Here is a 26,603-nt window from a genome sequence, read left to right on the forward strand (position 1 = left end):
GCCTCTAGACAGACCAAACCCAAGGCCAATGCTCAGACATCCCAGAGGACCAGACGACACTCTCCTTCCTTTTATCTCAGGGTTTTAACAGCAAAGGAAGGGGTTTCTTGTCCTCACAGCAGCAATCTGGCTGCACTACAGGGGAGGAGGATAGGCAAAGTCATGCTGGGGAGGGCAAAGAACAACAGTATCAGTAGGGTATACATTACCAAGAGCAAGGTATCATCAAGCAATTCATCCTCAGTCAGGAGGCAAATGGGAAGAAAACGTGTCCTGCAAGTAGATGGATCTACCTTTCCTTGTCTTGGTGGCTGGCTGCTTGCAGCTGCCTCGAGTTTTCCTCACAGCCTTGTGTCCTGGTTAGCATTTCCCCCCTGGAACGGCCATTCAAGACAGACTGCAGTCACTGAAAAGAGGCCAGCGCAGTACCTTAAATGGGACCTCAGCACCACTATACTGAATTGGAGCACCTCATTTTTTTTCATTTTCCTATCCCCACGGAAGGGAAAACCCACACCATCAGCCCCTGCTGTTCTCATCTGACTGGGCAGGCCATTCTTAACTGCACCAAACGTCACCATCTCACTGTGTATGCACATTTATCAGGCATGCCCTGCTCCAGTCAGCCCCTGGAAGAGTGCCTAACTCTTTATTCTCTGGGCAGAGGACCTCTGGTTTGGTCAGCACCCAGCTGCTCTATTAAACACTCTGAAGCAGCTTTCCCACCCGCCGCAGGTACCACACACAGCTCTGCCCAGGGGCTCTGACTGCCACCCAGAGGCCTCCCAGGAACCATCTTCTCTTCCACCACAAGCTCATAGCACTCCTTTGTGCTCAGAGATGTATTTCATAGTACTGCAATACCACTGAGACAGCACACAGCCGCTCTCAACAGAGCCACAGGAACAGGGCAGGTCATGTCCCAAAGAGACACAACAGCCAGGACAAGGCATAGGAGGCACTCCAGGCTGGGTCAGGTGCACTAATGAGATAAGGAGGCTCAGAGAAAGGACAAGGACATCAACACTATGCATGTCTCAGCCAGCAGCAGTAGCTACTAGTGATCACCAGTAACAGCCATCAGAGCTGCTTGCTACCAGTGTGAAAGCAGCCAGGTGTAAGGGAGGAAAGTGCAGACGGGTACTGGATTCACTGATTTTGTCTGGAAAACCTAAGGCTCATTCAGCATTACAGAAGAGATTTGTTGGATTTATCTAAGAGAATATAAAAATATTTCTAAATACTTAACAAGATGTACAAAATCCTCTTCCTCAGGGTTTTCAAAACTCGTGTGTGACATGTGTAGCCAAACTGCTGCCAAAACTGCTCCTGGACCACCCACTGTTTCCTTCACAGGAAGGTTATAACAGGTTATGCTTTAGAAACATGCTTGTTAAAGGAGATCAGCCAACATGCATCACTGAGCGTACACCAGGCCCACACCCAGGGAGTCACACGAGGAGTGGCAGATGGACCAGCAGCAGCGCTGTGCTCAGGGTGCAGAGCACTTCTCTTTCCAAACATCTACTACATCTACTACAGGCTTTCGGCTACTTTTGTGCTGCCAAAATGTTACAATACTAGCAGTGCACACCGAAGACTTGAACTACTCATAACACTGTATTTCCAGTGAAAGAATGACTAACATTGAGATCCCTCTGCTTGTTTGCTGCCCATGGCATAGTGAGGTTGTTCCAAGCAGGAGGGCACCGATGCAGAGGTCATGACATCCCAAAACAGGGCAGAGCAAGCCTGGCTGCAACAGAAAAACACCTCTCATACAAATGTTTGGCCAAGGCCATATAGGACTATTCCCTTTGCTCCAGTATTCCCACAAAGCATGGACAGCAGTGACACCCTCAAACCAGCAAAGATCTCTGGGATTCCCTTTGGTTAGGCCTGCAGCCAACAGCTCCAGAATACACGTGCTCTCCTTCTAGAGCCTGCTGAACCATCCTCTGATGTTTGGATGTGCCTCCTCACATGGACAAGTGTGTGCCAGCATCTCTGCAAGCAAATCATTTCTAAACAAGACAAATGGTCCTTTCTCAGACCAATTCAAACACAATAGCGGAAGCAAATCAAAGATAAGCCTATATTATAAAATGCTACCTTCCTGTTCCCAGAAGGATTTCTTTAAGCACAGCTCTCCTTTACAGGCTCCATAGCTATAGACAGCTACACAGTTTCAGACTCAGTCATACAGGCAGCCTCAGAAAGAAGTGGACCACTGTGGCCTATTACCTGCTTGTGTTGTGGACTTGTGTCTAGGAAAAGCGTGGGACACTGTAGGCAGCAGAGAGAGAGATGGCCAACATCAATATATAACCTAAATGCCACCTCCTGACTCGAGGACCGCTTCCTCCTGATCCTCCCTGCTGCGGACTGAGAGCTCCCACATGTTTTGCCAGCCTGGAGACCAGATCACACACAAGATATACATCCATCCTACCCTGATCTCAGGGGACATTCCTGCTAATGTGGTTAGTCCCACTGGAGGAGAAAAGAGCAGCTGCTACTGTCATGCCAAACCTACCCAGCACCTCAAACTCCCTAACAGGATGAGCACTGCCTATCAGCATTGGCAGGGCTATTCCTGCCTCCCCTTCCTAGCAAGTCTCCCCTCTCCAGACAGAATTCAACATAGAGCTCTGCCCAGCAGAGTTGTTTCTCAACAGGTTTATAAACCCCTCTGTTGCACAGGTCTCTTAAGCCACTGATCTAGACCACAGTGCAGTGAGGCCGCTGTACAGACCACACACATCAAACCCTTGTCTGAAAAGTGGGGAAGCTATGAAAGGGCAGTTGTTAAAATCATGGAAGAGCCATCAGTCTGTGCATTCAGTGACGAAAACAAGATCAGAGGATGGAGTGAAAAACCTGAGATCTGTCTTAGAAAGACACTATTGGTTAATCCAACCTGTCACTAACACAGACATGCCAGAGCTATCCCACACCCCACAGCAAGGAGCTGCAGCTTACCTGGTGCTTCAGAGCAGCTTTCCTTTTAGCATAGAGGTACCTGCAAACACTCCAGTGTGCACTGCTTCTCACTGGTCAGCTTCAAAACAGCCCCTCTGGGCAGAGACATCCATCTTGAAACACTACTGCAATACAAAGCTTCTGGGCTGTTTCTACCAACTATGCGTGCTTTTCTGAGGCAGGGATGCCACACAAACCATGCATCCGGTGTGGAAGTGAGAAGGCAGTACACATTGCTGTGGCTCCCACTAAATTCCCTAGCTCAGGAATATCATGGTATTTACCTGAAAATCCCAGCAATAGAACCTGCTTTTTGTCCAGGTCCACTGACCCTGTAACATCAGGCTCTCTGGGAGCAGGCATCAAAAAGCATGAACCAGCTATGCTGCAAAAATAAATGTGTCCAGGGAGCAGCCTGGGCTCCAGTGCTCCACAGCAGAGGCAGTTTCCCCTCAGGGCCCTCAGCAGGCAAAGCAGGCAGGCTGCTGCTGTCCACAGTCACTGCTGCTCACTGGCACCACAAGATTTCCCAGCAGGCTGCCAGGCTGTCCAGCAGACTGTCCCTGCTCTCCAAGGTGCTGCGGCTTGGGCTCAGCAGTGTCAGACACTTACTGACAGGCTGGCAGGGCCCTTGGGGGCCCCAGCGAGCCGCACACAGACTGAACAGATGACACTCCATGCACCTGCAACTGCTCACTTCCAGACACTGTCCCAGTGGAATAGGACACTCTTTCCAAGGATCACTGTGCCCATTCACCTTCTCAGCAAGCTGCAAACACAGCCAGGAGCTATCACAGAACACATTCCACCTAGCAAAAGGGTCCATGAATAACCTGGTGTGTGTCCTCACCACATCCTGTATTACAGCCACACCAGGCATAGGCAGCCATCCAAAGACACCCTGGCTAAGAAAATCTGAATTTGTAACATACTTTAAAAGTTCATCACCCTACCAACCACTTTGTCTCTTTAAAGCACAGTTTTGTTGTGCTCACTGAAGCACCAGAATGCCCACTGAAGAACTCAGGAAATGGAGGGAGAGGTAATTTATCACACAATCCTTCCCACCAACCCACAGAGATCTTTGGCTGAAGCGAAGGATTTCCTGCACAATAGGTGCACACAAGACCACTCGGTGCAACAGAGGCACTCCTCTATGCCCATTACCTGGGCATATGATGTCCTGTATATGTTCAGATGCATCATCCTTTTATTCTCTTTAAGTACTCTAAATTTTATACAGGAGGTCGTTAAGCATTTCTGTAATGTGTTGTCCTCAGGTCTTGTACACAGGCTTTTAGAAAAACATTTGTCAGTGCACATACTACTTTGAGACTAGCACACAGGAAGCTCTGCACCAGCCAACTGAAGCAGAAGAGAAAAAAACGTGGCTTTTTTGGTTCACTGATCAAACTGTAAAGCAAGCCTATAAAAGAAATAAAAGCTAGTTCCAGCCCAGAATAATACTGAAAAGTTTTTAAAACAGCCATGAGGGGCTAGCTTTGAATCCAACTCTAACAGTGGTTAGTAAGGGCAAGAAATAAGTCTGCAAGTGACTATGAAATTCCAGCCAAATTTAAGAGGACAAAAGTCAAGCGATAGCAACATCAGAGAAAAAAACTTAACTAGAGGCCCAGGATCTGGACATACCAAAACGGTACCACTCGAAGCAAAAACTTAGTTCAGAAATATCTGACAGTTCCTTAACAGAAATGCTGCTTGCAGCTATAAACAGGCTGCCAGTTCAAAGGAGATGTGAGAGCCCTCCTCAGGATAATCACATATGGAGAAGAGGCAGAGGAAGCTGTTCCCCAGGGAAGGCAGGTACCAAAGCACAGGGTCTTTTGTTAGCACAATTCCTTGGATGCAACCGCCTTACTCCTCCCCCACGTGAAAGATCAATCAGAGATTGTCAAGAGTGTTCAAAACGGCCTATTAAGCTTGCACTGGGTTCTCACAAAGAAGAGGCATCCAGGGAATCCCTTGACTGTGCTCACTTCGGCTCCCTATCACATTCAGCTAAGAGAAAACAAGCAGGGAGAAGGAAAACAATGCACAGAGCAAGTGAGGAATACTAGGCAAGTGCCTTGCTATCACAAGTTCATAGAGCTGGGAGCTTTCTAGAGGAGAGAACACAGCCCTGGTTTGTTACTGCAGAAAGGGCAGACACAAGGCACAGACACAGCAAGGTGCAGCTCAGTGGGAGCCTCCAGGAACAACATGTTTCCAAGGTGGGTGGGAGATACAACTTCATTGTCCCAAGTCAGGATTTGGGTTTACCTGGTGGGATAGAAACAGCCTGCTCTCAAAGCAAAGCGCAATTGCATCAAAAGCTGACCTCCAACTATACTCGTAGTGCCAACAGTACCCTGAGGAATAAGAGACAGGACACCAATTACTGTCTCCCAGACCCTCCCCAGTCTGACAGCAAGCAAACAAATCAACGTGTAAATAACTATTCCAGGAGAGGACAACATCTGTGGAAGAAAGTGACTTCATGGAAGCCACCAGTTGCTCCCAGCACTGTAAGGCAGCCTCCCCATCCCAGCAGACACACTGGTCTGACACTTCCCACTCAGAATCTGCCATCAAGCTTATGAGCACACAAGTGCTGGCCCTGAGAGCTGGCCTTTAGTGTCCCTTGCACTCTGCTCCAGCACAGGCTGCCACGCTGCAGGAAGGAGGTGGACAGCAACATTCACATGGCCCTGACAGGCTTATTTCCAGTTGCAGGAGGGCACCACCACAGCTCAATTAGGGTAGTGCTACCAGTAGGATTTCAGGATGTGTCAGGCAGAAAGGGAGAACAGACTGCTGACACAAGTCACCCACATGCACGATATTTGTTCATACAAGCCAATTACAGGAAGAGTTGAGAAAGTTATTACCATTATTTCTACATTTGCCTGCTTAATCTTGTTGTCCTAGTTACCACAGCCCTGGTGACTAAGGCAACCAGTCTTGGCAAGTAAGGCGCAGAATGCAATGAGATGTAATACAAATATTTAAGATGAGCCTCAAAGAGCAAAAGCAGAAACAAGCAAAAGCAATTCTGTGCCCCCTGCATCACTCCCAATCTCCCTTCATCTACTACATTTCTCAACACCTCCAAAGGAGTTTGAGAATGGATACTCAGGTGTGTTTGTGGTATAGCCAAGAGACCCAAGGTGGGCTGCAAACCCAATTCAAAGATGCCAGAGCTCCCCTACACTCTCCCTCTTCACAGTGAGTTAACTGTACAGACACTAACATGCACAGTCCTGGGCCCAGGCTGAAGATCAGAACTTGTGTTACCATTCAATAAACACCTCTTCTCTATCCATGTATGGTCTCTGCAGCATCCAGGCTCCAGGTTCATAATGCCCTGGAGTATTTCACACAGGCATCTCAAGGCATCTCCATCTAGGAACTGAGTAACATGACACTCCTGTGGTTTCTGAGATCACTATCAGCTCTGCAACAATCCCAGTCCTGAGCACATATTTGCTCTTCTGTTATTTTTATCACAGACATACAATACTCAGAACATCTCAGGCTCAAGGCTGTGTAAAGTTAAGTCAAAAGTTACTTAAAGTGAACCACATGACTTGGACAATATGAAGGCACTCCTGCTGTCCACTGTCCAGAACCTCCAACTCTAAACTCTTATGATCATGATCCAAGTGCATATAAAGCCCAAAATATAAGCAACTGTTGCTGTCATAGAACTCCAAGTAGCATTTCGCTAAGCTTATCTTTTTCTTCTCACTTGCTACTAAACTTCACATAAATAGGAGAAAAATACATACTTTATATTTTAATATAAAAGTTTTGCAGGACCTGTTGGACTGAAAAATAAAAACCAGAACAGCTTTTGATGAACACTGCATGTTTAGCCTGCCCTGAACACTAAGTACACAATAGTGCTGGGCACCTCACAAGAAATATGAAAAACAAGACTATTATGCTGGGATGGGTGGTCAGATCCTGGGGAGAAGATGAGAAAATTTAAATCAAGATATGCATATAATAACCCATGATGCATGATAATAATAAGGATGTGTTTAAAATATGATTTAAAAGAAAAAAAAAGATAATTTTATCCCTCTCCAACCCTTAATTTTCCTATATTAGAGCCGTGTATAGCATTTAATTAATTAGGCTGCTTACCTGTTAAAAGCTAGACACATAAAACAGGAAGCTTCTTTTTTTCCCCTTTCACACTTTCACACCCAAAGAGACAGCCACCCACGACCTTGTAGGCATCCTCATGAGAAGGTGTGGAGCTTCAAGAAGAAAATTTATGAGTATGTGGAGCCAACAGTGCTGCACACTGAGCTCACTGGATTGAAAGGGACAGTTCTGCACAGGCTGCACGTTCCAGGGAGTGGGATGGACTCCCAGCTAGGAAGCATCAGACCCTAAGTTACCTCGAAAGCTTGAAAAATTCTGCCTTCCAAGGGGTTTGCTCAAGGCCCTGTTTGATCTAGGTTCCACTCAAACAAACTTCAGAGGAATGACCTCCCTTGAATCAAGTGCTGTTTTAATAGCCATGTTTCTGCTTAAGTTATCAATATTTTTTCATCTAAATGAAAACAGCATAGGGTTTTCAAATCAGTCTCACCTAATGCAATGGGGCCAGGACACAACAACTTTAACTACTTTTAAACTACAACTATAGCAGGAACACACAAGCAAAGACAACAGGGAGGCTGCAGAGAGGCAGAAGCTCTCGTTCATGTGCCCAGCTGGAGGGAAGGCAGGCAAGCACTATGCTCCAGCCATGGTGCTCCCTGCCCCCACCTCTTCAGAGGCTGCTTTGCTTGTCCAGCAGGCAAACTGCCCCACGGCCCAGCCCCCACTCTCTCTTCTCCAAAGTGGGATAAATAAAGAAGCTAATTTGGAAACCAGAAACCAGGCAGGGGCTTGAGGAAACCTATGCAGGTTGCCACAGCAACTCCACAAATCCATGTCACCGGAGACCACCATACTCAGAAAATTCTGACAGCAAAGACCTTTTAGCACCTGGATGACAGCCAGTTATCCCGTTTTCTGGCAAGGGGATTGCAAGCCTAAGTAAGATCAGCCCAGCTCAATCTTATGAATGGAAGATCTCCAAGGTACACCAGAACAGCTGGCACGTCCGGTGCAGGCTCAGCATCCAGCAAAGCCAAGCTGTGACAGTACGGTAAGGCAGATCACTGAACTGCCATTGTGATTGATCCTCCAAGTTTTTCCATTTGAAGGAACGGCATGTTGGAGATCTACACACGTGAGTTTCAGAGCAGCACACGTGTGGTGTGCAGCACAGATTGTTCTCTGTTAAAAAGTAGCCTGTTGCTTCAACACAACGGGCAACAAAAACATAAAAGTAGACCTACTGGAGTGAGTAATCCTCAGAACTACTTTAAAAAAGGCTGACAGTAATTCAGAGCAGCCTTCCAGCATTTTCCAAAATCACAGAAATAAAACTGGGTATTTTCCCTTTCTTCTCATTTATATCCTCTCTCAAAACCTGAACTCAAGTACCTGATACTAAACAACTGGCTTAAGCCTCAGTCAGACAATACTGCCATCCCTCTGGCTCACAGCATTAGCCAGTGTGAGTAGGCTTAATGCAATTGCTCTTGTCAGCCCCTCTTACTGCTTGTAACCACCACGGAGAAAGATCAAATTGTTCCAATAATTATAGAGATAACCTGAAACAAGAGATTAATCTACCACTTGCATTTCTGTCAGTGTGGTTTTTGCCTCCCTCTGGAATATCCTGATTTGACAGCAAGTCCAGCCTCACTTTTGGTGATGTTGTGGGATGCCAAAACTCTGCAACTGAATACAGGTGAAACATAATAAACCCCAAACGTGCACACGTTTCATTGACAGAGAAAACATAAGATCTATGGCTTAACTCTTCCTGCAAGAAAAGAGATTTAACCCAGCAATGTGAACAGCTGTGAAATATGAAGGAAAATTCCAGAAGATACAGGTGACTCTTAAGACAGAGATCAGGCACATGACTACGAAAAGCTCCTGCATCAGTAACAGCCACCTCTGCTCCCAGGTTTGGCGGTACATAAAGCACAGGGTACCTGTCCCTGGGTCTCCACGAACAGGCTCTGTGCACACACCCTGTGTATGAACCAGCCCCCCACCTCCCCAGATTAATGCTGCTTACTCCTCAAAAGGCAGGCTGAGCCAGTCTCCCACACACTTGTATTATCTGCTCAAAGAAGAGCTGCTCACAGGCACTGAAGCACTGGGTTTCAGACTCAAGGTCAGTTACCCCCCTGCAAAAAGAAGGGCCTAAAGGGAAGATTTCAATCATAGAACAAAGACTGTGGGGGTATTTGTTAGCTGCTTCTGGCACTTGTTTCTTCAGTTTGCACTGCTTTTGATAAAGCTGGTATCTGAGCGCTACTGATAATCTGTCCAGCAGAGCCCCCTGACTGAGAGCTGCACTGCTGATGAAATTGTTTCTAGCACAAGCTTTCAAAGCCCTGCGAATATCCCTGCCACTCGCTGAATGATGTTTACTTGGAGCCCCAGATCCACCATGGCAATTCCAGCTTAAAACACCTCTGCACACAGGAAATTCTGTAACAGCTTCAACACTATGAGAAAGGATGGTTTCTTACACATGCACACACTGCAGCAATGTCCTTGGGAATCCCTATGCTTCAGTGCAACTTCACGGTGCTTTTGGAAGATCCTTTCTTTCAGTTAAAGACATATTTCCATCCCTGCAGAGAATCTTCTTTAAGGAGCCAGCTGGAAAATGTGCCAGGGAAGAGAACACCTGATAACATCCCCATTAGAACTGGCACTCAGTGAGAAATACCTTATTCTACTCAGTTATCCATGTAAATCACTGTTAATTGAAACCAGCACAAAACAAAATGTAAAGAGGGCTACCTATTCACATTAATCAAAGGAAAAAAAATACATTTGAAGAAATAAAGAGGAGGGTTTAATCTGTTTACACTAAGTCAGAATGACCTTTTCCTTCCTCCCAGGGACAAAACGGCATGGCTCCATTTTGTGGACCTTATGTTACAGGCTGTGCCCATCAGAGAGCACACAAAAGGCACATGGAGCAGACAGATATCTGGGGTGACCTTACTGCCCATAACCAGGCAGTCCCAGGGGTCCCACAGGAACCTGGCCAGTTCCCTGCCAGGCTCATTTTCAGGCCCTTGTCAGAGATGCTCACAAAAGTCAAGGAACACTCCAGTTCTTTGGAAACACTGACAATCCCTCTCAGAGTGTGCAAGCAGAGAAGGTGGAGAACCAATCCCCAGCACCAGAAGCCAATGCTGTTCCCAGCACCACTGTGTTTGAGCACATGACACATTGACTCAACCTGTTAATCCAGCAAAGAATGAGCCTAGAAAACAATGAGTTGTTTCCTTCCAGGCCAGCACTGAGCTAGCTTGCCACATAATCAGGCATATGCTGGAACTAGTGCCAGTCCAAAGCTGTGAGGCTGGCCTGCCAATTTGTGTCATCCCACGTGTCCCTGCGGAGAGTACGCAGAGAGGATCTGGAACTGGGCCTGAGAAAGAAATAAAGCTCTCCCACCTTCTTTCGAAACAACCCAATCAATGCATGAATCACCCACAGGAAGCACCTGTAATGCCTACCATACATATCACCCAGCACCCCAGCAGAAAGGCATGCCACTCAGGGAGGCTTCCAGTTAAGATAAGACAACAGCAATTAGCCACTTTGGGGTGCCTATCACCTTTCTCTCCCTCAGCACATCATAGTTCTAATGCAGCTTCCTGAAGACACTATTGTTGGCTTTGAGTAGTTTTATTTCATGTATTTTGTCCTGTGTTGAATCCTGCAACCTGCTGCACAGATTTCTACTGACAACGTTGGCTGTGCTGTGTTGAGAGCTCACACAACAGCTTTGGGTCATGCATCCCAGCTACCTGCACTGCAGCCCATGAAAGGTGCCATACAAATTACGCTCTTTGGGGAAAAAACCCAACAAGTTGATACTTGAAAAGATACTTTTGAGAAAACCAGTCAGTGTCAGGATCTAATAAGTAAGCCTCTAAACCTCAGCATGTAAGACTTCCCATTGGGTTTTTTTCCGTATTTTTTTAAGATTAGGAGGGCCATAAGACCTTTGGGTCTGTCTGGCCTAACCTCCTGTCGAGCATACACAAACAACATATTTGCTCAGGCAAAGAGGAAATGGCAACACACCAAAAACCCGCAGAGAAATGGTCCATCTTTTATCAGTGAGCAACAAAACTTGGGCTGGTGTCAAGCCATCTCTGAAATTTACCCCCCTTTTCGTGATGTATGTCCACAGAATAAAAAAGGCAACACAGCTGAAAAAGCGCCTCAGATATTAGATGATATTTGAACTGTAAATATCTTAACACACTCCCCTAACACGCAAAGCATGTGAGCCAACAATCTTACAAAGAGACATCAGAGCATCTATAGGATTTGCTCCACACCACAGTCAGCCAAAATCTCAGGCAACTTCCAGAAGGGGTGCAAATAGCTTTTCTCTTCTCCATATGCCCAGAGAAGAATCAACTGAGAGGAAGTGGCTTGAGAAAACTTGTGTTTTTTTCTTTTCTAATAAATAAAATTTATAATTACCTAGCCCTCCAGAAGCAAAGAATGGGAGATAATAACTCTAGTAGATACTTCACAGATAGTCTGCATGCTCCTTCCCATCTCTTCTGGAAAAAAGGAGGGAGGACAGGTGCACTGTAAGATACCTCCTGGAAGCTCAGAGTAAAGATGAGGGGTGTTCATCCCCAGCCTGGATGTTCATCCCCTTTTCCACCGCCTGGAAAGCTGGCATTTCTGCCCACCTACCCACTGACTGACAACTGCCTTAGAAAATACTGGAAAGCTGGTAGATTGTCTCCTCTCACCCAAAAACATACTAAACCAGATCCACAGAAGAGAAGAAGGAAGTCAGCTACCACGGCTGAAGAAATCAAAAACATAGCATCCTTCCAGCAGCTGTGTTTGGACTTTCATCACACCCTCTTTTTGCCCCGTGATAGCTGCTACCTCCAGAGAGTCCCAAAAAGGCAATGCTCTTCTACAAAGGAGCAGCTTCTCAGCATCCATGCCACATTACTCCATTCTCCTTTGGACTGGTGAGAAAACTAAGTTGGAAGAGAGAAAACAACTACTACCAACTTATCCCTTGCTGGGGATGTCAGCTGCTGGGAGATAGCCGTGGATTTGCACTCAAATTCATGCTAACTAGGAACCCTAAATGCCACTTCCAGGCAGGCTTTCCATCTGAACTCCCAGGGCACAGCAGAGTATTTCACACAACGCAGCCACACCACCTCATGCTTGCTGTAGTTCTCATGTGTTACTAAACTACTCACACTGCAGATGATAGAGCAAGGCAGCAAGAGGCTGGAAGTCTACCAACAGCCATTGAGAAATAGCCTGAAATGCATCCGAAAGGATGGGGAGGGGAGTGGGGGGGAACTCAACCATACACCTCACAGTTCAGCTTTCTCAGTTCTGTTACACTCTGGAGCTGTGGCCTCGGGAATCGTCCGGAGTTAAGGGCAGGATTTTACATCTGGGATGTAGCCCAGTAATTCACAGCATACAGACAGATCTGATTCTAAGGCACATGCTTTAGGAGCATCTCATCCATTTCATCGAGTAGCTGCAGCCACAGAGAAACACACAGCTTGTCCTGACAGAAAATTCCTTATTTTATTAGACATCTTCCTTCAGTGTGAAATCTACATACATCTTCAAAATTAGATCTTTATTCTTAAGGAGAAGAAAGCTGCTAGCCTTGCTATTCAGAGGATGACAATCCTCCAAAGCACAACCTCTGCAGGCAAAGTAAAAAGAAAACGAAGCCTGCCTTTAATAATCACAAAGCTTTACAGGAAACCTCCTACCATCACTGCAACAGAAAGCACATGCCAAATTCTGCAGGGGCAGGGAAGAAAGATGAGGAAGGAAGAAATACCACTGTGGGTCCTAGGGAACTCTAAACACTTTTGTTCTCAGGGGTGTCCACATCGAAGAGCAGGATTTTTTCCTAGTTCCTAATATCTCAAGGCCTTACCTTAGAGAAGAAAAAAATAAATCATATTCAGGACCTATTTGTTGTATACCTGCATACATAACTGCAAGAGAGCTTATCAGATTCACTTCTCAAGGCAAAGCTGGTGTAAATAAGAGGAAAGAAAGCATTCGGCTTAACTGAATTTGCTCTAAGTTTATCTTCCATTGGGGAAATTTAATGACAGTGAAAGGGTGTGGTGAAATTCAGCACAAAAGCCAAATCATGGTGTTTCAGTCCATACATCTTATAACAATGTGTCAAAACCAAAGTGGGGGGGATCTGAGACTGGCAATGGCTGCACTTTGGCAGCTTCAACTGCAACATAGTACAAGACTGACAAGCTTTTTTTAATCAGTTGTACGCAACCTCTTAAAATTTTCCAAGCCTGAAAACTCTCTCTGCTATCTTGTCTCACTGGCCTGGTCATTTCACTACCAGGCGGTTGCCACCTCAAACCATCTGTCATTAGCAGACCTAGTCCATGAGCAGTTTGTTCAGGAGCTGCTTCTCCTCCCAAACATTGCAGGCTCACCATGCACAAAACCAATGTCACCAACATAAAACAGACTCCTTCCCTCAACACCGCTTTTATCTAATCCTAAACATTAAGGCTTAACCCTTACAAATATTTCTATCACAGCTGAAATATGGGAAATCTCAAGGTAATACAAGACCCGAAAATGTAAAGGGAAGAAAATCAGCAAGTGCAAAACATGGCTGACTTTCACTCAGCCTCTCCTGTCCTTTATATAATCTACATGTTGTAGGATATAGGGAAAAACTTGAGAACTGGGAGAAGTAGGGAGATAATAAGGAAATAGCACAAAAGGCTTGAGTTCCTACTGTGTTTACAGCTGTCACACAATTACGCAATTAATGACGCAGTTGCAAAATGTCTTCCAGTTCAACAGCACAGGAGAACAGAAATTCTCCTCCATTTTTGTCCCCTCTCCATGGACCTGAAACAGAGACATGGACAACACCAGCCTGCAACTTGTTTGCTTTAAGTGGATTTATTGCTTTTCGAAAAGGCTGAGCACTTCTGTCCCAGGAGAAGGGGGGATGATGAGCAAGAGGCAGAGCCCAGTGCAGATATAATGTCCAGGACAAGCACGTTGGTGGAGCCAGGTATTCTGAAGACATGTGCTTTTATCTCCATCACCACCTCTTCACCAAGTACCATTCAGAAGCAGCAACTGTCACTTGCAACCCCACGAGCATCCTACAGGTTGCACACGGAGCTGGCACTCCAAAAAGAGTCCACAGGTACAGGGGGAAGCAGGAAGGACTAACAGTCACACCACCACAGCTCAAATTCAAAAGCCTTTTGCAGTGCACACATTTCCAAAGTGTCCTTTGCAAGGGTGATAACTTGTCACTGAGGTCCAGTTTTTGTCTTTCAGGTGGGCAGTGGGGAGGGTGTGCACATGCCCAGGTATTTCAGTTACATGCCCAAAGAGCAACAGATGCTCTACAGAACATACACCACTTATTTTGTGGGGAGATTTCCTACTGCAAAATAAGGGAAGAAGAAGTTGTTCAAAAGTCTTCTTTCAGGCAGCCTGAGATTATCTCTCTCAGCCCCAGAAAGAACCAAGTTATTTCCCCTTCAATGGCTTCATTTCCCATAGTCAACAAGTAAGAGCCAGGACACTCAAAAGGTACTTCTAAAAATCCTCATGCTGTCACCAATCTCTTTTCTTTCTTTCTTTCTTTTTCTTTCTTTCCTTCTTTCCTTCTATGTTCTCTTCTCTCTCTCTTTTTTTTCTCTTCTGTCTTCCTTCCTTCTTTCTAGGAGATTCCTCTTTTTAGCATTTGTTGTTCTACCTGTTGCTTCTGAAAAAGTCCCCCATGTTGCTGTCTGCCCTTAGACAGAGAAGCCATATCACATATGAATTCACCTGCACTGTCAACAACTCAGGGATCCTTCTAGAGAATTATCAGCAGCAAATGTTTGTTCTGGATAACAGGAACTGAATTCTGAAACTTCACATGCTTTACTTATACCATAAAGTGTAAAATTAGTGCTGGCAAAACACCACAGAACTCTACACTTCCTTTTCATAATCTTCTTTGGAGCATTGTGATGTCACAAGGAAGATGCTCCACAGACCTGGACAGCTGAGGCTGAAACTACCCTGGGACAGATCTACACTGAACACTTCTAACCTCAATGGAAAGTTTGTCTGGCCTGAGAATGCACCTACTCTGAAGGCAGACACCATGGAGCTTCTCCCACACAAATTTTGCCTGGATTTTAAACCTTGATCTATTTAATTTTGCTTTCTTCCCAAAGAGAGTTCTGATATCCTACACATCTCAGAGTCAGGTCTCCTTGAAAAGTCATTTACTCTCATAGTATTAGAAAAAAATTAGGCTGTAATTAAGCAAAGTTATTAATCTTTTGTCACTTGGGATCTGAAACCTATTCATAATTCATGTCAACAGGAGTGTTTGCTGCTACAGTCAGGTCTGCACACAAGCCAAGTGCCTCAAGAGAAAAGAATCTTCTGGGGGCCAATACCTGTCCTGCCTTCTGTTCACAGCTGTGTTTAGCTGGGATGTTGACCACTTCTGCCAGCCCATCACCAACCATTTTGCATTTCTGCATCTCACCCAAAGAACACCATTCCCTTGTCACAGGCACAAGCTGCCACAGTCTACAGCCTGGTTTCTTCCCTAATCTCACAGCTCTGCCAGCTACCCAGAGGAGAAATAACCATGGCTGCAGTGGCAGAAGTGGCCTTTGGAAAATGCTTTTCAAGATTCCTCTTCTCACGAGCACAGAACTATCAGCATCTGCTAAAAGCTTCAAGCTTCCCCCAAAAGACACTTAGATCTATGAAGGAAGTAATTCCTTACCTAGACAGATAGACAGGACTCAAATTTTGGGGCCAATTGTTCTCATGTTCCTTGGACAAATTCCAAGTGCACAGTGTGGAGCCTCACCACAGTTTCTTCAGGCCAAGGCAAGGGGAGGTTCAATGATTTTCTTTACAGACACCACATCCCTGCCTGCAAGGGTATGAAACCAAGATTTCTCTCTTCAAAGTGGGATCCAACAATGTCGGGATCAAAGTATTGCTGTAACCAGATTGCTTCCTGTAGCCACCAACAATAATCAGGTTAAGAGATTTCCTTTCCCTCCTCTTGGCTGGGCTGCCAGTAGGCAGAAGTTACAAGGCAAGTGGGTGGCTGCTAAACCATTCCTACTCCAACTGTTTAAGAGGGGTGTTTAGGGTTGTTAATTTTGCCTCCTAGTCATCAGTTTAAAGGCACATTTACCTATGCAGGGAGCAACTGCATCTTGCTGCACAAACCATGAATGAAACAGACTCCTTGAAACCAATCTCTCAACCCTGCATCCTTTCACACCACAAACCCGCACAGATGCACCACTGAAGAGAACACAGCTGAAACGGCTCAGCCTGAAAATGTATCGTTCTCTCCCACCTCCTTTCCTGCACTTATATTGGCTTTTTCCAGGCTGTCTTTTCCCCTCCTGATTCTCAATAGCACCCCACTAGAAAAAGACAGCAAACCCTGGTTCAGTTACCTTCACAGCACACCCAGCCAGCAAATAGTGGACTGGAAGACTGCCAAGTTCTTCATCACAGGGGACCCAACAGGACCTCCAAGCTCCCTTTAACCACTGATTTTTATGAAATACGGTTCTTTGCAGCAGTTGCCCTTGACAGGACAGTACAAAACTGGGCAAATAGATCAGAAGTTGAGGGAGCTGGACAGACATTGTGTACTCTCTTAAGCAGCTTCCTGTGTGAACCTACAACTCATTGGCTGTGCTGCTCACAATACCCAAATATTTGGGAAGGAGTGACAAAAAATAAAAAGGAAAATTAACTGAGGACAAATCGTACCAAACAACTGTTGCCCCACCATGTGCACAGGAGACTTGCAGTGACATAACTACATTTCCTGGGCCCTGCTGCAGCAAGACTTTATTGCTCTTAGAATGAAGCAATTTAGAGTTAAGATCTGGATTCAGGCAGAAACACAAGATTTAATCTGTTACTGCCACTTTTTAACTGTTGGATGAATCGCTTCACCTCTGCTTCCCCCTCACTCATGTTTATCCAAACCATGGAGTAAAACCCCTACAAAACAAGCAACATTTCATTGTAGCACATCATGTAGTATCTACCACAACAGGATGTGAGACTCTGCCATAGCCTCCTGGCACATCCTGTCACACAAGCTGAATTCCAGATAAGGACACTGTCAAGAAGCATCTCCTGAGGAAGCATTAGGATCTGCCCAAACAGCCTGTCTGGGTACAGCATGTTACCCAGTCACGCAGCCATCAGCCTCTCTCATGTTCCACTGCAAGCCATGCAGATATTCACTGCCTCGATGAGGAGCAAGGTCTTTTCTCAGCACAAAGAGCCCTTAAAGCCCCAGCAGAAAGTCCAAATAATTTCCACACACTGCTCCCCAAACCTTAGTCTGGACTCCACCAGTTCCCAGGGGATTCCCATCTGGCAGACTAGACAGCAAGGCAAACTCTGTTAGTGACCTTGCTCTCAGGTGGCTTCTCTCCAGAGTCACCCTATCACATGCAAGGAAAAGGCAACACTGCAGCATGGAAACAGCTGTGAACAAAGTAGGGCGATCAGGAACTTGAGTCATAGCTGTGGCTTCAGGGAAGGAAAGGGCTATTTCAACTAGAAAAAGAGCAAGCAACTTCAGATCCTGGATCTGAATCTAAGCATCACTTCAAGTGTCCAAACCACGAGGTCATCGTTCTGCTTTATTTTCAAACAATATTTTCAAACTTTTATTTGCTTAACAAAAAGCACATGACCACATTAATTGCTGATGTGTAACAGCCTCCCTAGAAATCTTAAAAAGAGCTTACTAAACAGTCCACAAGGCAGTGGTAAAATGCTGCAGTGAACTTTTAAAATTATTTTTTCTAGGCAAGAGTAATTACATTACTTGGGAAACATCCCATCTGTACCTGGTCATTGCTTTACTTAAAATCACTGTGTTAAAACTTCCAGCTGTTCACAGAGGGTCTACCCAAAAGCCACCTCAGGACATACAGGAAAAAAGTCTGCAGCAGCACACTAATCTACTCTCGTTTTAGCCATGCTGAAATTAGGCATCAGCAATAGTATGGCTAATGTCACAGAGCTTTCTTCACAAATGTAACAGATTTTGAAATTTTCTGTCTCCATATACAGCAGAATTGCTGCACCAGCTGTCCCCAAAGTCAGGGCTGCTTTAACAAAAGACGCTGCAGTGCCAGTTTAGCGGAGAGCACCAGTCAATGGCATGGCAAGGTGCAAATGCACCGCACCTGCTCGAGCCTCCTCAGCTGGAGCAGCCTGTCAGGTACCTGTTGCTAAGCGGCCCACTCACTGTCTCCAGGCTAAAATAAAATGTGTTAATGAAGTAACCACCACAAAGCGGTGATTACAAAAACACCACTTGCAGCCTTTTCTGCAGAAAGGAAAGCACAAGTGCTTAAGACACGGTGACAAGTACCTTTGAACCAAGTGAGAAAGTGCTAAGGGGGATGCAGAACAGACCACATTCTCACACTCATCACCTGGGAGAGCTTGCTGGGATACACCTCCAAGTCTGCTGTGCCAACGCAGCTAAGCTGGGAAAAGTGGTGAAATGAGGTCAGAGTTAGGTCACTGAAACACACCAGCTCCTTCCATTATCCAGACTGTCCTGGTAAGGATCTACACACACACACTGACAAAAAGCAATCATGTGCCATACAGCAGCTTCCCTAAAGCACAGTCAACAATTTTCCTACTCATGCTTAATGTAGAGTTCACATTTCATTACAGCTTGCTACTCCTGAAGTAGCACAGACACAAGACTGTCATCCCGTCCACTTCCTCTGCTTTTATCTTGAGCTGGCAAGCACCTTAGATCTGAATCCCTGCAGGCTCGGGAACTTGTACCGTGTTAAGTTACACCTGGGACAACGGTACAGGGCAGGGAGTGAAGTGATACAAGCCCATGAAAGAGACAGTGTCAAACCAGCATGGGCATCCATTTTTGAGGCTTCTTCATAAAATTAAGAAAAAACAACATTTAAAAAAGTTTAATTCTAAAGAGTTGCACAGTTAAGACTCTTCACTCAAAAGAATGATTCTTACCAAAGCTGGCCAATTCGTGTTTAGGCTTTTTATCAACACAAGCTGTTAATAACCAGTGCCTGTACAATGCAGTTCTCTGCTCAGATCCTTGTGGGTGGAGCAGGAGCCTGAAACAAGGATGACTTGTCCATACTTTCACAAATCAGTATGGGAACAGATAAAATCACCTCCAAATAATATTAACATTTCAGCAAGAAACAGATGAGATGAACACAGTGCAAATGCAGAGCAATGGGAATGTTGTCCTTTTGTCTGACTGGAGGTTAAGGAACATAAGAGGCAGGGAAGAAAAGCTTGAAATGTCAAGGGACTTGACAAACATCAAGGAAAAAAATTAATAAATTATTCATACACACAGCACATGAAATCCAAATGGGACATCCAGAGTCTGCTTCTGACAAAGGAGCACACAGGAAAGGAAGGAACACCTGGAATAAGCAGCCTTGAGCATAAGGTATGAGAGAACTGAAAGAAATGTTGACTTATGGGACTGTATTTCAGGGATGCACATAAAACAAAGTTCAGAAAGTCTAGAAGATGAAAAAAGCTGATATTCATTAACAGTGAAAAAATGCAAAAGCCATTAAAAAACAACCCAAGCAGGTCAAGAACATAGTTCAACTGAAAAATACAAGCCAAACAAGAACAAGATGTGGTCGTTACAGCTTCACAAGGAATAGTCTTTAAATTATGAGGAAAAAATCAAACTACTTTGAGAAGGGAAAAATTAAGACTCTGATTGAAAGATTGCTCAATTACAGGTATGCAAGTCAACACAGAACCAAGGAAAAAATCGTGAGAACAGTGTCAAAAGTGTCAGCAGGCATGTGCAGGACTTTTGAGGGAAAGAAGCAACGAGAAAAAAGTGAATGTATTGGTAAGGCAGAAAATAGACTACTAGAAGACAGCTGAAGGAACACAGAGGGAAATGCTAAATACACAGGAGCTCTTCTAAAAGTATATAAATAATGTAAATCTAAGTGATACTTATCTAAATAATATGGATTCAGAGACACTACCTGAATTGTTACTGAAAATGAAACAGCAGAAGAATCGATGACAGGCTTTGCATGAACAGGATCTTCTCCCCACTAGAGAAAAGGTACTAAAGAACAGGAAAAGAGTAGCAGAATCCTTTACCAGGGAGTTACTCTTATTCTAACCCTGCTACTATTGCAACAGTCCAACACCTAATTGTTAGCGGTTTTCAGTTTTGGAAAATGGAACTAAAGACATGAGTTCTGCTGTCATTCTGAACTGCCTATACTGGTGAGCATTTATTTATCACATATGCAGAAAAACAGTTAAAAATACATATCTGGGCATGGAACCTGGACATTTTTTTGTCCAGGAGATGGTCCCACCTGCACTGGCTTTGGATCTCATGCTACTTAACATATGCTTGCACTGAAGAATAAGAAACATTATAAGAAGTGGAAGCTTAAAAATCAGCATGAGTAGGTAAATAAGGAGAACAGAACAAAGGACAGTGAGAGTTCTAATTTACTAAACAGAACCACTCACTGAGTTAGAGCATGATACAGAGAAACAGAGCATGAGAGATGGCAGTGGGCAGCACTACAAAGGAGAGGGCAGTGCAACAGGCCAACAGAAAATGCCAGTGCAATTTTGGGCTGTGTGCACTGAGGCTGAATCACACTGCAGACCAGGGAGTGGTCTCTGTAACCACAGCTCCAATGTGTTCAGGCACCTGAAATATTGCATCTCTCCTCCCAGTCCACTGTAATGAGTATATTGAAGTACCCAAACAAAGCCTCATTTATCTAAGAGACTTCTAGCTACAAGAGCAGTATCACTTGAGCTGTCTGCTTCCTAGAAGCAGAGACAGGTTCCTGCTGCCACATCCCACACAGAGGAGTAAGACACTCTCGCTTCTTGTTTCCCAAAACAGTAACCAGCTTTGATGTAGTTAAAAACACCCAAAACAAACCAAAACAGAAGCACAGCTTCCCCATCAGCTGGGATGCTGAAAGCTTGCAGCAGATAATAACACAAGGTACTTGGAAAATAGCTCTGTCCTTATGCTCACCCAGCATGCTATAAAATGCAGTATGTTTTTTACCTCTGGCTCTTTTTTGGAAACAACTTTTAAAGTTGACAGGAGACACAGCTTTCAATCTAGAATCATTTCACGTTGCAAACAATTACACAAAAGCATCAGCAGAGATTTAACCAAAGAATGGGTCGCTAGGGGAATCTCATAAGCTGCTGCTGCTCAGCAAATTATTCTTTTGACAGAATAAAGGTCTGGGGATCTTGATCCCAGAGAAGGGTGCATTGTACACAAACTACATGACTGCTAATGATCAGCCACAAGTGACTGAGGACACCAGAGGAAGTGGAACGTGCACTCATGGTGTACTAGCAGAGTAAGAAGAATGCAACATTTTTGATAAGTCATCAGAGAACTGTTGCAACACAGCCTGGCTAATGAAAGAAGCACCGGAAATCAAGGCTAGGGTGCAGCATGACAGGTCCTTCAAATAAAATTAAACCCTCAGGGAAGTCACTACTAACATTTTGCAAGGAGCACACCCCCCCATCAATCGTATTAGCAGGGCACATTTGTCCTGAGTTCTGCTCAATTATTGTAAGCACAGAAGGAAAACAAAACACTACCAGAGAAGAAATCCCAAACATTCTCCACTGACACGGAGAGCTACAGATAGTGGACAACATATGAGACATATTATGCTGCAGGACTGTAGCCAAGCCCACAATATTAAGAATAATAAGCAATTTGATGGCTGTTTAGAACATTTTGCTTTCTATACAGGACTAAAAGGAAATCATAATTCAAACACAGCATATCACCAGTTACAAGAGACTGTTTCCCTACAAGAAACTGTGGCCTCTCCCAAGCACTCTGGGTCTGAAGCTACACCGGTTTGTCACGGCACCACAGCGTCTTTTCAAGGAACAATCTGGAATCACTTAACACTCCCAGAGGTGCAACTCTGTAGCTTATCCAAACAGAACAGATTTTGCTGAGGCTAGAAGTTTACCATGAAAACGTCTGATTTACCCAGGAAACCACTCAAGAACATCTCAGGCAGATAAATACATATTATTCCAGCTGGAATAAGCATTTCTTAAAGGAACACCCAGTTCAGAGGCTCTTCATTGCCACGAAACACTTAGGGGTTGCAGGAAAAGACAAGCAATGCTCTGTGCTGAGAGTAAACAGACTCCTGAGCCCACAGCAGCCTCTTCATGTAGCTGTGCCAGAGGAGAGCACGTTCCTTCACACCACATGGTAGGAACTGTCACTGAAAGGATTCCTGGACCTCAGGCAATGGAAAGCATGCAACCACACCTGCACAAATAAAGTGTTAACCTACTCTCCATGAGTTGTCAGGTAATGGACACTGTCTGCCCAAACAGGAAAATTGGGTTGCAGAGACAAGAGCAATCACCTCACGGAACTTCAAAGGATCACCCTAGCTAGCACTTTTGGGATATTTCCAGTTGTACTTGCAACAACTGCTCTCATTTCAAGACGACATTCATTAGGCTATAACTTCCCAAAACAAAAGTTTGCAAGTTATAATGATAGAGAATTCAGAGCACCTTCTGGAATGTAATGTCCTGAAGGTACAAGTACACAGTCTCACAAAGTGAGCCCAAAACACATGCATTTCCCTCAATCAATGCTTTTCTAACTACCATAAGCAGGAGACACTGTGTTCGAGCACACTGTGTGGGTGGCAGCACGACTTGGAATGTTTCCTCATGCATTGTCCTGAGATACAAGGTATTGTGGATGAAATGCAATGTATTTGAATCCTTGCAGTGCCATTCACAGCATAATCTGTTCAGGTAGAATCGGTCTTTGCAGGCGGACCTCAGCAATACCGACGCAGCAGCCGAAACACAACTTGTACCTCTCACCTCTAACTAGAAATATGGCCACTTATCACTGAAACAACATCCACATAACACTAAACACAGTAGCTGTGTCATGGAAAAAGTGAACACAATCACACAATCTTATCTTGTTTCCTAATTAAGAACTTGCATTTATGGACGCTCAGATGTTAAAAGAAAAAAATAAAAAGAGCAGTCCTATTAAAAGAGGTGGAAAATACCACTACGTGGAAATAACAAGACCTCAAGCATGTTTGCACAAAGGCCTTTGACACATTTTTTTCAAACGTACTGCCTGACCAACACACAAAACAATGAAAACACAGTAAGACGTTACCTTGATGCAGACGGACATTTTACCTTGGCAAAGCTCTAGTTCGTTTCTTGCAGTCTGTACACAGTGAAAATCTGCTACTACCCCTAAGGGGACTTATTTGCAAGGCATCTCAAAAAAGACACTCCCACCTCAGAACACTGCTATAAAGACTTCTACTAAGATAACTATGAGTAGAAGGCTAATTGATGGACTATTTTAGCCAAAGCATGCTTCACACCCTGCAGCATGAATCAATCAGGCTTGCTTTCCTGCTAAGGCACTGTGATGGGAACCCAATCATTCTGAGCCAACGGGCAGCCCCACTGAAGATGCAAAGAGCATTTTGTTTAGTTTCCAGGTGTTTACTTCCTTCTGCCTCTCTGCATAATAGCCCACTGCCCATAAAATTCAGCTCTGCCTCCCCTGGGAGCCACTTAAGCCAAAGGCAGCTGGGTCTAGGCTATGCTCAGTCAGTTCATAGGAAGGTCATCAAGAGGTCACAGATCTCTATCAACTTGGCCCTGAAAAGAGAAAGACCCCAGCAAGAGGCATGATACCTCCATTCAGAGACCAAGGCAATTTCCAAAAATAAATGTGGACTTACTTCAGTGGCACATGCCTGATTCAGCTGGGAAAAAACCTTCCATTACAGGCAACAGTTGAGCTTAGAAAGCCAAGCTCCTTCTACAAGCCATCAAAAGTCTTACAGTCATACTACTGAACCATTCCATGCACTGGAGCTTATACTTCCCAGTGCCCATTTTTTCTGGCCCAGACTCCCTCAGGTATCCTGAAGGCCTGGAAAACTTCCTAACTGTCCTGCATTAACAGCTGAGCATAGAGCAACCCCACAAAGGTTGATCCAGCCCAGTCCCACTCCTGCAGCAGCCAGAGCTGCATCTGCAGAAAATGAAACACCTAAGAAGGAGAACAGGGACAGCCAAGACTTGCAATAGAGACTCTAGAAAAAGAAATCATGTTCTATAGCATTAAAACCAGTGCAAAGTTCTCCTTTCTCCAGATAGGCATAAGTATGAAAAAATTAAGACTACACATGCATAAGAGACAGAGAAGCCCAAGGGAGAAGCATTATTGCCCTTGAATGCAAATTACTTTGCCACCACTACTAGTTTCACTGAACTAAAACACCTGCCTGACAGGTGCCCACCTGTGACCCACCCACTCACTCACGAAAGCTTGGGCTAACTGAAGACTGGAAAACACAGAAGCACCAGTCCCACACTGGTCACTGTGGACTGTGACCACTGGCAGGACTTCTCCAGAGCTGCTGACTCTACAGACACGACAGCACATCATGTTAGAGCCACAGACATGACAGCACATCATGTTAGAGTCACAGCCTCTGAAGGAAGAATCTTTATCTGAAGGAAGAATCATTAGCTTCTTCCCATCTTAGCAGATGCTGTGTTTGAAGATATTCCAGAGACTAAATTTCAGATGAATTTTACAGAAGTTTCCTGAAACCAGCTGTGTCAGATGCCTGCCCCCCGGGCTATCAGCACACAAAGAAGCTCGTGCACTAGAAGAAGCATCTACACAATGCTAATGGAAACTGTCCTTGTGAAAAGACACAGGACTCACTGGGCCAAAAACCAGTTCTACAAACAACTTTCAGAATGATTACACATCACTTCTCATCCGCTGGCATCCTGGCACCCATGTAACCCACTGCTACACTCTTCTACACTCGGTCTCACTATTCTCAGTCATTCTGTGCGTGGTTTGCCCAAAGCAGTTCTCCTCTCCCCAGCTCCTGAAGCACTTCCATTTGTGAAGCCTATGTACATGCACATCCTTCCCCATCACTAAGTTCTGTGCTCTGCGTATGCAAATTTTTCCTACAGGAAGTCAACCTGGTAATTCTGTCCTGCTCTCCAAATTCCAGCTCGGGAGTAACCTGCCCACAAATGAACAACACCTCAAGTCACTATAAAGCTATGAAATGATCACTTGCTTCCTGCTCCACACAACAGCCTCAGCATGTGTCATCAAAAGGTGCACAGGCTTTTAGCAGACACGTTGCAAACTCCTTCACATTCGCTGCCTGCCTAGTCCAGCAGCTAGTGGTCCCTTGGGCACCACAATCACGGAGGCTTTCTCTAGTAGCTTGGAGTATTTTGGAACGTTTCTACTCCAGCCCATCTGGCCACTCAGTCACTGAGTTTCTCCCTACAAACATATCCATCTAGCAAAGCCCTTTCACAAAGGCTGGTATCCTGCTGCCCTACAGGAACATTTATTTTTCCCCCCTCTTGAATTTTACATCTCTACTTTTTGTGAAACGCTTGAATACATCATTGCAGACAACACACCACTGCCCAGAGATGCAAGGAACCAGGGTGACTTCCTGAATCTGCCCTGTAACTCATGAGAAGACCTGATTAGAATCTGGTAAGATCAGTGGGCCAAAAGACACCGACTTCGGTAACACATCAGGCACCTCCTGGCTCCAAGAGAGGTGTTCATAAGCACATCTAGCCTGGACCATACCTTTAACCATACAGACAGCGATGACATCTACACCAATCAGCTTGTCTCCCAGCTCTGCCAGAGATACAACTCTGAGTTCAGCTGGCAGCACAGTGAATCCTTCCTGTTGTTCCCTACGGTCTGAAGTGTAGGTGACACAGACCCACGGATGCCTGGTGGCCACTGCCTGCCTTCGGGGAAGCGGCTGTAGGGCCATCACCGTTCACTTCGGGGGCGAAGAGACAGCTTTCCAAAGCCCGGCCACGATGATACACCCCGTTCTGCGATCCCTGGCCATCGCGGCACACGCTCGCCAGAGGCTGCAACATGGAGGCACCGCAGCCGCGCTCCAACGCTCGTCCCCCCCTGCCCCGACGGTCCCCGGGGCCGCTCCCGCCGCAAGCGCAGCGGGGACACGGCGGCGGCCGGGGCTCGCTGCGCATCAGCCCCTGCCTGGGGCCGGGCCTCCCCGCCACCGAGGAGCGCGGCCCGGCGAGGCAAGGATGCTGCGGGAGCCGCCTCCTCCCCGGCCCCGGTCGCGCCCGGGCTCGGCACAGCCCCCGCGGCGGGGCGGCTCACCTGGGCACGCAGCTCGGCGCCGAGCGGTCGATCTCCCACGTGGCGAAGAGGTTCATGGGCACTGGTACCGGCACCGGGCCGCCCACCGCCATCGCGGCCGCCGACGCCACGGCCCCGCCGGCCGCCGCCGGAGGCCCCGCGGCGGGGCCCG

At 45.7% G+C, this 26,603-nt stretch overlaps 1 protein-coding gene across 4 annotated transcripts in view; it reads right to left on the minus strand.

Annotated features, from left to right (window-relative positions):
- Positions 1 to 26,578, minus strand: part of LOC121666390 (phosphofurin acidic cluster sorting protein 1-like) — a 56,244-nt gene extending 29,666 nt beyond the window's left edge. For 2 of the 4 annotated variants that reach the window (XM_042031880.1, XM_042031877.1), the window contains exon 1: positions 26,453 to 26,578. In XM_042031880.1, coding sequence (XP_041887814.1) covers positions 26,453 to 26,544 — 92 coding nt within the window. In that variant the 5' untranslated portion in view covers positions 26,545 to 26,578. Of the gene's footprint in view, positions 1 to 209; positions 254 to 293; positions 383 to 26,452 lie in introns of those variants that run through there. The other 2 variants (XM_042031878.1, XM_042031881.1) reach the window with 2 other exon arrangements.
- Between the last annotated feature and the right edge of the window lie 25 nt (positions 26,579 to 26,603).

Source organism: Corvus kubaryi, unplaced genomic scaffold (genome assembly GCF_017639235.1).
Source record: "Corvus kubaryi isolate FWS band 111438036 unplaced genomic scaffold, C.kubaryi_AGA036_p1.0 37347, whole genome shotgun sequence".
Lineage (NCBI taxonomy): Eukaryota > Metazoa > Chordata > Aves > Passeriformes > Corvidae > Corvus > Corvus kubaryi.